The 15,217-nt window shown below is 34.1% G+C and overlaps 1 protein-coding gene across 4 annotated transcripts; it reads left to right on the top strand.

The window, feature by feature from the left end:
* The first annotated feature begins 399 nt into the window (after positions 1-399).
* LOC133690143 (alpha-aminoadipic semialdehyde synthase-like) lies at positions 400-12,854 on the top strand. Of its 4 annotated transcripts, none has more exons than XM_062110351.1 (25): positions 400-540; positions 1,124-1,400; positions 1,481-1,567; positions 1,651-1,780; positions 2,120-2,299; positions 2,641-2,723; positions 2,998-3,114; positions 3,539-3,614; positions 3,886-4,057; positions 4,689-4,785; positions 4,915-5,081; positions 5,490-5,547; positions 6,352-6,492; positions 6,909-7,256; positions 7,564-7,644; positions 7,991-8,056; positions 8,283-8,400; positions 9,300-9,429; positions 10,530-10,609; positions 11,130-11,288; positions 11,578-11,815; positions 12,006-12,114; positions 12,234-12,395; positions 12,491-12,560; positions 12,658-12,854. In XM_062110351.1, the coding sequence occupies exons 2-25, from the start codon at positions 1,152-1,154 to the stop codon at positions 12,708-12,710; spliced, it is 3,171 nt and encodes a 1,056-aa protein (XP_061966335.1). In that variant the 5' UTR covers positions 400-540; positions 1,124-1,151; the 3' UTR covers positions 12,711-12,854. The 4 variants fall into 4 exon arrangements, with proteins under 4 accessions (XP_061966335.1, XP_061966336.1, XP_061966337.1 ...); XM_062110352.1 differs by lacking the exon at positions 400-540 and adding an exon at positions 554-684; XM_062110353.1 differs by lacking the exon at positions 400-540 and having other exon boundaries at positions 1,092-1,400.
* The last annotated feature ends 2,363 nt before the right edge of the window (positions 12,855-15,217 follow it).

Raw genomic sequence — 15,217 nt, forward strand, 5'->3', positions numbered from 1 at the left:
TTTTGATGAATTAATATTAAAATAATTTTTAAAAAATAAAAATAAAAATATTAATTTAAAATATTTTAAATCAAAAAATATTTTATAAAAATAATCGCTATAACATTTTTAAATACATTTTTATTTCGCACTTTTGATTAAAACTTAATTTTTTAAAAATTATTTTTTATATGATAATATTAAAAATAATTTTTTAAAAATAAAAAAATAATTTTTTATAAAAATAATTACTACAATATTTTAAAATATCTTTTTATTAGTCACTGTCGGTTAAAATTTAATTTTTTATATTTTTATATAATAATATTAAAAATAATTTTTAAAAATAAAAAAATATTTTTTTCGCTGTAATACATACGATGTTGATGTCACATTGAATGACCTGTTCTAGCACTTGCATCCGCACTCCCTTTTAACGCCCGGAATCAGAATCAGAGATTCTCTCTCTTTCTCTGACAGAAAATAGATAAACAAGAGGAAGATAAAACAGAGTCGTCTCTCTTTTAAATGTGGAGGGACTAAGACTTTTGTGATTAAAAGGTGGTCATCTCTCATCTCTTCTCTTTTCTTTTTATGAATCAGCACTACGATTAATTTTTTATATTTATTCTCTGGTTATCTTTTCATGTTTAAGTGTAAAGCTGCTGGGGATCACTGTGGGGTTTTTGATCAATAAAGTTTCAAGTACTGTGATCCTCCTCGAATAGTGCCATGACTATTTTTTATATATATATATAAGAAAATTGTTCAAAATTTATATTTGTTGATGTAATCCATGCATGCATTATTTGTTCCAAATCTTAGGAAGAAATAAAAAAATCTGGATAATTATTCTTTCACTTTCAAGCATGTCCGTCGTCATATATTTATTTATTGATCGATTCTGTTTTTTATCGAGACGATAATTGGAGGGTATGTTTTTAAATAATTTGTTTGATTGCGTTTGCAAGTGCAACTGGTTTTGTTCTATTTTAATATTTTTTTAATTTTATTTTGAAAGTTATCTTGTTTGGAATGGCATAAATAGTTTCAAAATCAAGCATATCAAGGAACGGTTTGTTTCGTCATCTTGCAGCAAGGTTATCTTAAATTATAATTCTCAGTGTATGATTGCTTTATTCAGGAAGAACAGGGAAGAAGGTACGTACACCATGCTTGGTAATGGAGTTGTTGGAATCCTCTCGGAGTCAGTGAACAAGTGGGAAAGAAGGGCGCCTCTGACCCCCTCTCATTGTGCTCGACTTTTGCATAGCGGGAAGGATAAAACTGGGGTGGCTCGGATAATTGTGCAGCCGTCGACGAAGCGTATTCACCATGATGCGATGTATGAGGATGTTGGCTGTCAGATATCGGATGATTTGTCCGAATGTGGTCTCATCGTGGGAATTAAGCAGCCCAAGGTGATGAGATCGAATGTTCTCTGGTTTTGAAGGGTAACTATGTTAGGAAGTTTGATTGGATTTTTTTGGTTTTAGTGCAGCTGGATATGATTCTTCATGATAGAGCTTATGCCTTCTTCTCTCATACTCACAAGGCTCAGAAAGATAACATGCCTTTGTTGGATAAGGTATTTCTTTGTGTTCATGTCCTTGTTGGCTGTGATAAATTGATGGTGATAATTTTGCTCATGCTGATTTCTCTGTCATGTAGGTACTAGCTCAGAGGGTGTCATTGTATGACTATGAACTCATTGTTGGGGACCATGGTAAAAGGTTACTTGCATTTGGGAAATTTGCTGGCAGAGCCGGGTTCATTGATTTCTTGGGTGGATTAGGAAAGCGTATGCTCCACTTCTGGAATCCTCTTTACTGATCTTACACTGTTGATTTGATGAACTGTTGTTATGCACTTTTATGTCTCGTTTTTGTAGAGCTTGTTCGCATACATCACAATTACTTCTGCACACTTCTTCCCTGTTTCTCCTTTGAGGGAAAGGGTTGTGGAATTACCTTTTCCTTCTTGTTCTTTTTAACTTCCGGTACAAGGAGGATGTTTATGTTTATAGGGCCTTATTTCATTTAGTGATGCTGAAATGATGATCCTGTTCTACTATGTTTGGAATATTCCAGCTGGAGTTGATTTTAACCCTTTTGTTTTTATTACTAAAATTTTTCTTCAGGTTATCTAAGTCTTGGATATTCAACACCGTTCCTCTCATTGGGTGAAGCTTACATGTATTCATCCTTGGCTGCTGCCAAAGCTGCTGTTATTTCTGTTGGAGAAGAGATCGCTACTTTTGGATTGCCATCAGGAATCTGTCCTTTGGTATTCATATTCACCGGATCTGGAAATGGAAATGGTATTGTAAAGAGCTACTTTATATTCTATTTTCCAAACATCCATGATGTCCTTAGCTGACAGATTCAATATTGTTGCTATCAAAGATGTGGATCGTGGTATTAAGTTCAGTCTCTGCACTCTTAGATCACTTGATGATATATCATTCTGTTCTGAAGTTTTTTACATGTTTCTTAAGTGCTGCTGTTAATTCAATTACTAGTTGCAGTGGAATTTGATTTTCATGTTTATACATTTAAATTGCTCCACATACACGCAAACACAATGATTTCTGCTGCAAACTTTTAAAGGCATGTATTTCTCATGCAGTATGTCTCTCTTGTCTTTTCTTTTTCCTAATAGTTTCTCATGGCGCACAAGAGATATTTAAGCTTCTTCCACACACTTTTGTTGATCCAAGCAGACTTCCAGAGCTATTTGCACAAGTAAGTTTTGAGCAACTTTTTGGCAGAAGAAACCACCTGATTCCTTTTTTAAAGAACAGGTTAAGATGAACAGAAAAATCTGACTAGACACCACAGAAAGTTCTATAGGGGTCTTCAGTTATCATTTCGTTCTAATTTATTGCCACTATACTTTAAAAATGATACCATGTACTCCTGTTCTTCATCATTTCAATTTTCTCGCTGTCTCTTTTGCTATTTTGCTCAGCAACATTTCTTTGGCGCTCACCTAAGTCAACTTCTTGTTTTTGCTTAGGGCAGGGATCTCATTCCACCTGAAAAGGCTTCGAAGAGAGTTTTCCAAGTATATGGTTGTGTTGTCACTTGTCAAGGCATGGCTGAACACCTAGATTCTTCAAAAACATTTGATAAAGTAAGATTCTCCAGTATTTCTGTTTCTGGTTTTGCTGTCTGTCATACCTGATCAACTATCTTTTCCCTTGCCAAAGTGCATGATACATTTCTACTAGGTCTTGTGGTGTATCGTTTATAGAGTTGATATCTCATCTTTGTGTGAACTGCCTTACTGTCAGCCTCAATAGATTTGAGCTGCTCCTTGATTAACTCTTAGCATACCAAGGACAATCAATTCACTTATAGTTTGCTTGATAACCTAAAGTGCTAATCAGTTATTAGATTCCTAATTTTTGAGATGCAAATTGTCTTAGTAATTCTTTAAAGCCTTGGAAGTCATTGATATTCAAGTAAGAGTGAACACTTGGTTTCTTTGAATTCATTGGGATTGTATGTGTTAAATTTGAACTATTCTGACCATGGGTGTTTTGTTTTCGGTGCAGACAGACTATTATGCACATCCAGAGCACTACAAGCCCATTTTCCATGAAAAAATAGCCCCATATGCATCTGTTATTGGTATAATATTTATTTTTCCGTAAACTATTGTCATTTCTGAGTTCACACAGTAAAGTTTCTGCTATTACAAGCGAGCTCTTGCTGATGGATTTCCTTGTTGACCTCCAAATTGTCAAGCCTTATTAGATTATTTCAAAAATAATTTTTGAGCTCAAGCTCCTGATTTATGCTTATAAATGACCCAACTTCGGATCAAAAGGTGTTTCTCTGTCCTTTTAGTTATAGAATCATTGTGTGCTATCAGTAACTGTTTATCTTTACTGTACTGCAGTCAATTGCATGTACTGGGAAAAAAGATTTCCTCGGTTGCTGAGTACCCAGCAGCTTCAAGATCTAACGAGGAGAGGTTGTCCGCTTATTGGAATTGCTGACATAACTTGTGATATTGAGGGCTCATTAGAGTTCATTAACCAAACCACATCAATTGACTCACCATTCGTGAGGTATTACGCTTGTAGCTTCTTGTATTTCATGAAATACATGGTATGCCGACTATTTTCTTGTCCTGTGCTTCATTGATTTTTTCCTTGTTTAGTTTGACTGAAATTGGAGATGGTGATGATTGTGCAGGGAGTTGTTTAGGTGTTTTACTACGCTTGTTTGCTTGCGTAGCTTTAACTAAGATCTTAAATAACATCAATCTAACATCCCATTTGGGGGAAATTATGAGATGGTGCATAAATTAATTCATTTAATTATTTTCTCTCTTTCTAATAACATTTAACCCTTCAATTTATGAATACAGCGAACATCTTTAAAAACCAACTTTTACACCCCTTAAAAATTGCTCTTGGAAGATGTGCAACCCCAAAGGATGATGGAACCTAAGAAGGAAATTGTCACAAATGATTAACAGAAACTCAAAATGAAACTTTTCTTTCAACTGTCTCCCTAAAGAGAAACAGTGTGGCTTGTCTCTGCTGATTCCACTTAGTGTGCTTGGATTTTGGTTTTCTTGTATTTGTAGTTTGCTTCACACCTTCACCAGCTGAGGCTCTAACATGCATCCTGGCCAACAATAACTTTCAATTGCTATTTACTATTCCTGTGTTGATTGGTTATCATTGTTGTCAGATATGATCCATTAAATGATTCGTATCACCATGACATGGAGGGTGATGGTGTGATATTTTCATCCGTTGACATTCTTCCTACACAGTTTGCAAAAGAGGTTTGTTATTCTGATCCTTAACCTTTAAGCTTGTAATTGTTCTTTCTCTGAGCAATAGGTCTAGGTTACTCGTGCATTATCTAATCAATGTTCATGGTAACATGTACCAAACCAATAAATCATGGAAAGGCTTCCCAACATTTCGGAGACATACTATCCCAATTTATTGGCAGTTTGGCTTCAACAACTGACATTACTAAGCTACCTTCACATTTAAGGAATGCTTGCATAGCCCATGGAGGAGCACTTGCCCCCTTGTTTGAATACATTCCACGCATGCGAAAGTCTGATTCAGAGTAAGCTTTTTTATTCCATTTCATAATATTTTTTCTTTCCTTCTCTTTGACGTTATTTATTTGTGCGGTGAATTACTGCCTACCAGTTTTGGATGTCACCACATAGATTTACAGATCAAACCTCACAGTTTGAAAACCACCTTTGTCCTTTGAAACTTATATAGTCGAAGAAGGGAAGGAGGCGGGGGTAATATTAAGCTCTAGAGGACTAGTTCTGGTTTTACCTGGCAATGAAATAAAATTGACCAGCAACAAGGTTTCTGCAAACCTGTGGCTATAGTATCAAGTCATTGGAATTTGTAATGCATTCAAATGATCCAAGAGATCTGTGAAAGCTATTGCGTCTATTCAGAATGTATATGCTGTCTTCTGTTAGTAATAACATGAACGCTTTTTCATGATATGCAGAGATATAGCAGAAAGTCATACAAATTTAAAGTCTAGCAAGTATAAGTTCAGTATTTTGGTAAGTTATTCAGTTTTGCTTGCGCGTTTGTATTCCAGATTAAATATAATTTGTAGATCATGGTATTTGTTTTCATAATTTATGCTGGCAAATGAGAATGAGTACAAATTTCTTTGAGAAAACAAAGTAGAGAAGCCAAAGATTCAAGTTAACGTTACATCGTTTTAAACCTAGCTCCATCAGCAAATATGGAGCAAATGTTTTCATGATATCAAATGATGGAAGCACAAAAATGCAAAGGCTTCTCTTATTATAGTAATCAATATCTGATCACACCCGTTTACCAACTTTCTTTCAAAACTCGTGGAACTAAAGAACTGCTCTCTCAACATGTTCTGGTTATAGCCAAAAGAAATGGGTAGACACTTCTAAACATTGTTCCCAAGGGTACTGGCTTAATAGAGAAACTTGAGTAATGCTATTTCCCAAGAGAAAAGCAACAAGAAATAGATTAGCACAAAATAGTGAGTAATCAAATCATGGGACCCACGCAGGACTTGGACTTTCCTTGTATTCTATTCTAATTGCTTCTCTTTTTTTTCCTTGTAAAATATACTTATTCAAAAGTCCAATAGAGACCATCTTAAGCAAGGTTTTCTATTTTCTAACTCTTGGTGATGTGATGCCTCATATGCCAGCTCAATAAAGAGATTAGCTGAAGTAGCTGGAAAGATAAAAGATAATTGATTGCGATATACTCGTTTCAAAGCCACACGAAATTATATTGGCCACTCATTTTATAATCCTAGGATTCCTTACAGCATCTCACGCATGATCGGCTGCTCTTATGATTATAATTGACAGGTATCTCTGAGTGGACACTTATTTGATCAGTTCCTAATAAATGAGGCATTAGATATCATCGAAGCTGCTGGTGGCTCCTTCCACCTGGTTAAGTGTCAAGTGGGTCAAAGTGCTACTGCTATGTCATACTCTGATCTCGAAGTAAGCAGACCTTATTTCAGTTTGATCCTGTTTATGCAAGAGAAATTTCTTCCCATGTTTGGATAAAATTTAAGTTGTTGGTGTTTGTTTTTCAGTTCTTTTTTATTTTAATCTCTAAGTGATCTTTGAATTATATTTGATTTCTTACACGAAACAAATCAGCTGTGATCATGCAAATATCTCTGTCAAAGCTGTGTTTATTTGTCAGGAATAATTTTGACAGATAGCTGCCTTTTGATGTTCTAGTTATTTGTTGATGTGCTCAGAAAATTAGCGATTATTTTTATACGCTCATATAATTAAAGATTGAAGTGGAAAGTTTATTGAACCTAATAACCATAAGCAAAAAACATTGCATATTGCCAACATGGGATTTCTTCAAACCTCATGACAGGTTTTCCTATTGCTTTGGACAGGTTGGTGCACATGATAGGGCAGTTCTGAATCAAATTATTGATTCTTTAACTTCTCTTGCCAATCCAGATGAAAGTAATGGAACTTTAAATAAAGAAGGAAATAGAATTTCCTTGAAGGTTGGTAAAGTCAAGCAGAATGACATGAATAAGGGAAATGATACAAAAAGGAAGGCCGCTGTTCTAATTATTGGTGCAGGCCGCGTCTGTCGACCAGCTGTTGAGCTTTTAACATCAAATGAAAACACTTCATCTCGTGAATGGTGCAAGGCATGTCTGAATACTGATTTTGAAGGGCAGAATGTAGTCGAAGTTGTCGTTGCTTCTCTTTATCTTAAGGATGCAGAAGAGGTATAATTGAGAAAAAACCCTCTAAACTTTACCTTATCAATTTCTGGTGAGAACTTACCTTATCAATTTCTGGTGAGAACATCAAGGTTTCAACTTATGTTATAATGACAAAATTTAGTCTCAAGGATGTGAATTAGTAGTAACGATAACAATGATGGGTATATCTGTGCATCCATGTCAATGTTGTATTTATTCAGATATAAATTGCTGTGCTTATTATTCTTTTGCATTCAAAAGCTTTAACTTGGTGTGCTTGCTATTATTTTCATTTGAAAGTTCTGACATAATATTAATTGGTCTGGTGCAGATTATAGATGGAATTCCTAATGCATCGGCAGTTCAGCTTGATGTGAAGGATGAAGAAAGTCTTTGCAAGTATATTTCACAGGTAAAGTCCTCTTTCTATGCAATATGATTCAAAGGGATATATATCATATATTCATCAGAAATTGGCTGCACTAGTTCTTGAGAAACAATTTTGTGATGATAAATTCTATCATTATCAATTTAATGACACTTAGATGAGTGTTGGCTTCACAACCTAAGAAAAAATAGCATGCACCTAGAATGATACTTTACCAACCGGAGAATAAGGCAGAGGTTGTTAACTGGCTGCAATGTGGTACAAATCACTGCAACTTCACCATAACATGTTTTTTTTTCCCAAGATAAGATAAGATAAGTGCCAGATCATGATTTTATATATTGCCAATGTTTTTCTTGGCCTTGTGCAGGTTGAGGTTGTTGTCAGCTTACTTCCCCCCAGTTGCCACATAATCATAGCTAATGCATGCATCAAGGTATTGTACTCTTTATTGATATTCATTATGCATCGTAGTCCGTTCACTTTGATTTTGATGGAAAATTAAGCCTGATACTAAAATGAGGTTCATCATACAAGTTGTTTTTGTTGTCTCCACAAATTCTTGAAGTTCAATGTCATTTATTGAATATGTTAGAAATATTGCATATGCTTTACATTATTTCTTTCTTCTAGCTAAGGACATGACTTGTCTCTTGATTCAGCTTAAAAAGCATCTTGTCACAGCAAGCTACGTTGATGATTCTATGTCATTTCTACATGAAGAGGCAAAAGCTGCTGATATTACTATTCTTGGCGAGATGGGTTTGGATCCAGGAATTGGTAATTTCCATTATAAAGAAAATCATGTATTACACTGTTACTATATCTCACATTTTCCTTGATAATGTATGCTTCCATGGTGTCCTTTTCTTTTTCTTCCTCTTTTTTTTTTTTTGGTGGGGGGGGGGGGGGGCCAAGTCCCTCTGGTAGTCTGCTTAGTTCTTAAGTAGGCCATCCACACCTAGACCAGTGCATTCACAAAAGAATTTTTTCTGCAGCCTCTTGTAGGATTCAATCCCTGATGATAGCATGGGAGCAAACCAATTTACCAACCAGCTAAGCCTTTCAAGGCTAGCTTCTATTTCTAAACATAAGCACATGAATGACATGTGCCGATCAACAACTTCCTTTAAAAATACATAAACACACGGTGGCATATATATGCAAATACATAGGTCAGTTTTCATTCTAGATTTTGCTATAAGACCAAACATCGAAGTTTTATGTTTTGAGATCCAAAGGCTTAACATACTTATTACCAGTTTACAATATCCTTAGCATGATAAAATTATTAATTTCATGTAGAGTCATAATCAGGAGGTATCCAGTATAGATGCATTTGTTGACTTCAAAAGGACCTTCCTGAAATTTAGAGCATCATTCTGTCCATATTTTTTCATCATATTTTACTATCATTTCATGCAACTTAATGACTTGAACACATTTCCAACATCAGCCATGAAGATTTATAGTCTTGTATTCAGATTTCTCATATAAGTTTTAATTAATTTTTCATCAAACTGAAGCCATTTTTTTCCTTCAAGCTTTCATTTGTTCTTTGTATCTGTGGTTATTAATATCTAAAAATAACAACCCAGCAGATATTTGAAAACCAAAATGTACACATGATTTCCTGTTACCTGCTTTTGTTTTGATCCGTAATTACACATTGTTTTCAGATCATATGATGGCAATGAAGATGATCAACAATGTACGTGTTCGGAAAGGGAGAATAAAGTCCTTCACTTCTTATTGTGGAGGACTCCCATCCCCAGCAGCTGCAAATAACCCATTAGCATATAAATTCAGGTATTTCCTGAAACTGCTTACACTATAAAAACCTAGCTTTGTGGCCCGGCTTCCTTGAAAGTTGCTGTTTCTGGTGGTTTTCCTTCTCATGTTTTTGCTGGGTATTGGAAATTAAGTGGACTTGCACATCACCATGCAATTGGACAGTATGATTGAGTTTCCATATCATTGTGAATTAATCAGGGAGATCCGGAAAATTAACTGCTCTATCACAAATCAACACTGATCAGTGAGTTTTACAATCTCATGGGTACTGTTGACTAAAACGACCTGTTTTTTTTAATATGAGCTGTAATGCTGTTGTATTGATTCCCTTTGAAGTACGCTTGCCCTTTTGTAAGATAATAGACAATGACATACTTGTTAAACTATAGGATTAGAATGTCTTAAGTGTGATTTTATAAGTTTTTGTTGATATTCCAATTTGTTTGGATATTCTTCGGTACCTTCATGACTTTGCTGGATCACTACTGCATTGGCTTAGAGAACCAGGATTCTCTATTTTCTTGTGATTTGGCCTGTAAACAAGTAGATGCTCATGCTAGTGGTTACTAATAAGCAACTAAGTCTAATATATTAACAGAAGGCAAGAGAGAATGAGAGAAATAGGTAAAGCTCGTTATGTGGCCTAAAGGTTCTTTTAAACAGATATCTTTGAGATGGCTTTTTCAGCAACTCTTAAATCACCAACTTCTTTCTTGTTTCCTTTCCCACTCTGGTACCATTGTTTTCTGTTACAGCTAAGTATTGGATTGTTCACTGAATAAGTGCCTCTAAATATGAATGGACAGTTGTATTCTTGATCATTTTATACCCTAGAGACGATCCAGAATTTGGTCAGCTGTTCTTCCCTTTACTTTGACAAATGTTCACCTTTATCTCCCTATCTCTTGTGTAATTGATTTTCTTATTTCTCTGCACTGTTGGTTCATTATCACACTGCATAAATTGTGCTTATTGTAAAAGTTTCTGACTGCAAATTAAGAAGGAAGATTCATTAAATGTTCTCTTATAGAAAATAATTTTGAAGGAAGATTTCTTTTGCAGTAATTCTAACTTAAAATGGGTTACAGCAGTTACTGACCTTTTTAGTTGTTCAGCTGGAGTCCCGCAGGAGCCATCCGATCTGGGCGCAATCCGGCCACATATAAAAATCATGGTGAAATTGTGCATGTTGATGGTAAGTGGCCTGGAATAAGGAAAATTTATAAATCCAAGTAGAAGGATATGTATCTTTTTTGTTTCTTATTATAGACCAGAAATGGAATATTTCTCATGTCTGCAAGAAAAAATCATACTTCACCTTTATCAGCAAAATGTATCTAATTTATTTACATGACAATCACATATTTATTATTTTATTTTATTTCATACATAAATGTTATGGCTGGCTACTAATAATTTTTGCGTTTCACAAGCGCTTTTGAAAAAATTCAAAATTTTTTTTTATTGTTTTCTTTGCTTCAAATTAATATTTTTTTGGTGTTTTTAGATCATTTTAATGGACTGATGTCAAAAATGATTTTTAAAAAATAAAAAAATATTATTTTAATACATTTCCCAGTGAAAAACACTTTCAAAAGCAACCGCAACTACACTTTTAATAGAAGGCTATATGATCACTCAAAAGAATCAATGTTTAATCTCTCAAAGTTTTTTCTTTTCTGATTTGTTTTTCACTTTATTGTTTGAACTTGCAGGTGAGAAACTTTATGATTCAGCTTTCAAATTTCGGTTACTGAATTTTCCAGCTTTTGCATTAGAATGTCTTCCAAATCGCAATTCTTTAGTTTATGGAAAACTGTATGGCATAGAAGATGAAGCATCCACCATCTTTCGTGGAACGCTCCGCTATGAAGGTATAACATGTCTTTGGTTCCTTCGAATATGTATTATTTAAGCTGATCTCTAAGAAAATATAATTGCAAAAATTATCTTTCAGTAGATTGAGTACTAGGACCTTGTTAACCGAGGAACTAAATCCAAGATACTTTTTTTGTCATAGCTGAAAATGGAAGTGGTTTTCTTCTCCTAGTTCACCCAACTGTCTTGGCTTCCTGTTCTCTGAAATGCTTGGTTTCCTCAAAAAAAAGGGGGCAAGGAACTTTGTATGTCCGTCTAGAACTTATTTTCTGATTATTTGTGTAGGGTTTGGCGAAATAATGGGAACACTTGCAAGTATTGGTCTATTTAATACTGAATCTCATCTAGTTTTAAGACATGGACAGAGACCCTCATTCAAAAGATTCCTTTGTGGACTGCTAAACATTGTTAGTGAAATTCCGGATGGAGTTCTGCTAGGAGAGAAGCACATTAGTGAGAGAATTGTTGCACTTGGGCATTGCAAAGATCAAGGAACGGCAGCAAGGACGGCCAAAACCATTATGTAAGCTATCACATTCTGCTGGAGAAACTAACAGTGCATAATTTCGGGCTGAGATGCATAGTAAATGGTGGAATAGCTGCAATTGCATAAACCTATTCCAATCAGTAGTAATTTTCTTCATCATCAACTGCTTTGCATGCTGTGACATACTCATATCAAGTAGCTAAGATTGTTCTACCATGTGGACTAGATATTTAGGACTTCATGAGCAGACAGAAATTCCTTTCTCCTGCCAAAGTGCATTTGATGTTACCTGTTACCGCATGGAAGAAAGGTTGGCCTATTCCAGCACAGAACAGGTATGCACCTTGCAGTAAAATAATATACGTAGTGTCATATCATTCAGTTTTTTTTTTTTTTAATGATTCCTTGTTCTTGGCAGAAACTAATAATTCCCGCTTGTGAAATTTATGGTCAGGATATGGTGCTTTTGCATCATGAAATGGAGGTAGAATTCCCTGACAGCCAAGCTACAGAGAACCATAAGGGCACACTACTAGAATTTGGAAGGACCGGGAATGGGAAAACAACCACTGCCATGGCTCTCACTGTTGGTATTCCAGTGGCCATTGGAGCTCTGGTATTTGTTTGCTTCAATTCTCCCGTACTGTTATTTTTATTTTCATCAGTTTTCAGGGAATGCTCTAACCAAGACGTTGATTTCAATTTCCACAGCTCTTGCTAGAGAACAAGATCAATACAAGAGGTGTCTTGAGACCTTTTGAACCTGAAGTATATGTACCAGGTAAATGAAAATCCACTCCTCTCCGGTAATGGTGCTGCTGAGAATATATGACATTGAAATATGTTTTTGAATGATGATATGTTTGGTGGTCTTGCAGCACTGGACATCTTACAAGCGTATGGCATCAAGTTGATGGAGAAGGTTGAGTGACCCCAGACTGTTCGGTACATCTCTGGTTTCATTTCCCTGTACAGATGCTGACTTATAATTGAAAGGTTAAACTGATCATGATATGCCTATGATGTTATGAAACTGGATGGTTTATTTGTGAAATCAAGCAACATTTATCTCTAAGGTCTTGTTAAAGAATTTTTATGGATCGTTTTAGATTTTATCCAACCATAGATGAATAAGACTTGAGATTACTTGAAGAAATCTTGTATTTCCAAAAAAAATTCCTTAATTTTTACATTATGAACAAAACTTTTATTAAGGGTGGTGTTCTTCAGTTCCTCATTCAGAGCATCAGAATAAGTGTTCATGGAAGTGTCCTCCTCGTCCACATTATCCTCAGAAGCTTCCATAATATCACTCTCTTCTTCAGACTCATCTGAGAAAATTAGTTGCAAGTAATAAATTAAGAACCAAAAGAAACATGGAAAAGAACCTTCCATTCATGTGCTAATGCTTTGTCTCAAAAAAGAGCTGATATGCTGCATGCACGAACAAGATCGCCAAATCATGGGAGCACACTCAATCTTTAAGGGACCAAGAGAGAGAGAGAGAGACTCGAAAACTATAATTAAACACTATATTTTTTTAAAAAAATTAAATTGAAAAATAAAAAACTGAAAAGAAAAAAAAAACAAGTGAAATAGATGGAAACTTTGAAATTTATCTTAAGAGTTTATTTTTATTTTCTATTTTTTTGTGGCTTTTTGTTTTGTTGTTCTTACCTTATTTTTTGTATTATATCATTAAATTAATTAAGATTTAATCTGATTATCAATTTTTTTTTACTTTTTTAAAAAACATAATCATTTCTTACATTATTATTTTTGAGTTAAATTTTTTTGATCCGGAGTTGCATGGGCAAATAATCTAGTTTCTTTCTAAAATAAATATCCCTACAAAATCTATCATGCGGACCCGCATCATTCTTCCCGGGTTAAAAAGAACTTGAAGATGGAGAGTTTGTCTGGGGATAAGAATCCCGAAGCTCGAGATCCAATGCAAGAAAGTCAGCCTCTGAAATCCATGTAGCATCTAAATTTGGATGACATAGCCATATGAAAAATCACAGCATGCACCTTACTTCATTATAAATTTTGCACTTAGGTTTGGGTGACACCCGGTAACACTATAAACAATAAAAATACTCTCAATTATTGACGTGAACAATAAAGAATAAATTAATTTATTTTTCATTGTTCACATTAACAGTAAATTATAAACAACAAAATAATTTACTATTCATTATGCAAAGTAAACAATAATTAGTGAATTAATTCACTTTATACTATTCACTTTATGAAATACGTCTAAAAAAAAGCTAAAAGCTACCATTTCTTATCCTGTGATTTCAACGAAATTGTTAATGGTCCCATAGATAATAATTTATATTTAAAATATATCTAAATATTTTATTTTTATGGTCTACTTTAAAATAAGAAGCAACTACGAAAATAAACACCTCGAAAGGAGTGTGGGTGGACGTGGGTAGATAACTCACAAATGGAACAAACGGACCCACAACTTTCTTGCTAATTACGTCAGCCATATCCATATTATAAGATATTAAGAATAATCGTATCTAACTATCTAGATAGTGGTCTAGTGGTAATAACTTGAAATCAAAAGATTTGCTTTCTCTGTGATCTCAGGTTCGAGTCTTGTGATTGCCTATATGATGATCACTGGAAGCTTACATAGTCGTTAACTTCTAGACCCGTGGGATTAGTCGAGTTGCACTCAAATTAGGCCGGACACCCACGTTAAACTAAAAAAAAGAATAATCATCTGGTCACACACAAGTCCTCGCTCAAGAAAAAACAAACAAATAAACTAAACCTCGTAACGCATGTTTCTCTGAAATAGCAAAAGTGTTTCTTACTTAAATTTTTGTACTCTATTTCAAAATCTGTAACAAAAAAATAATTAAGAAAAAGTTTGTTATTAGAGGCGGTTTGTTTTATTATTTAAAAAATAAAAAAAAATATTATTTTAATTATAATATTTAAAAAATAAAAAAATATTATTTTACTTGCATCCGAGATTATCTCTCTTTCCCTGACAGAAAATAGATAAACAAAGACCAAGATAAAACAAAGTCGTCTCTCTTTTAAATGTGGAGGGACTAAGACTTTTGTGATTAAAAGGTGGCCTTTTCTCATCTCTTCTCTTTTCTTTTTATGAATCAGCACTACGATTAATTTTTTATATTTATTCTCTGGTTATCTTTTCATGTTTATCAATAATCTGAAAATACTCTAAAAATATTAAAAAAAAATATTAATTTAAAGTATATAAAAAATTAAAAAAAATTTAAATTTTTTTAAAAATATTGTGAAACATAAAAACAAACAATAAAGCTGCCGAAGATCACTGTGGGGTTTTTTATCATTAAAGTTTCAAGTACTGTGATCCTCCTCGAATAGTGCCATGACTATTTTTTTTATATATATATAAGAAAATTGTTCAAAATTTATATTTGTTGA

This window comes from Populus nigra, chromosome 3, assembly GCF_951802175.1.
Source record: "Populus nigra chromosome 3, ddPopNigr1.1, whole genome shotgun sequence".
Lineage (NCBI taxonomy): Eukaryota > Viridiplantae > Streptophyta > Magnoliopsida > Malpighiales > Salicaceae > Populus > Populus nigra.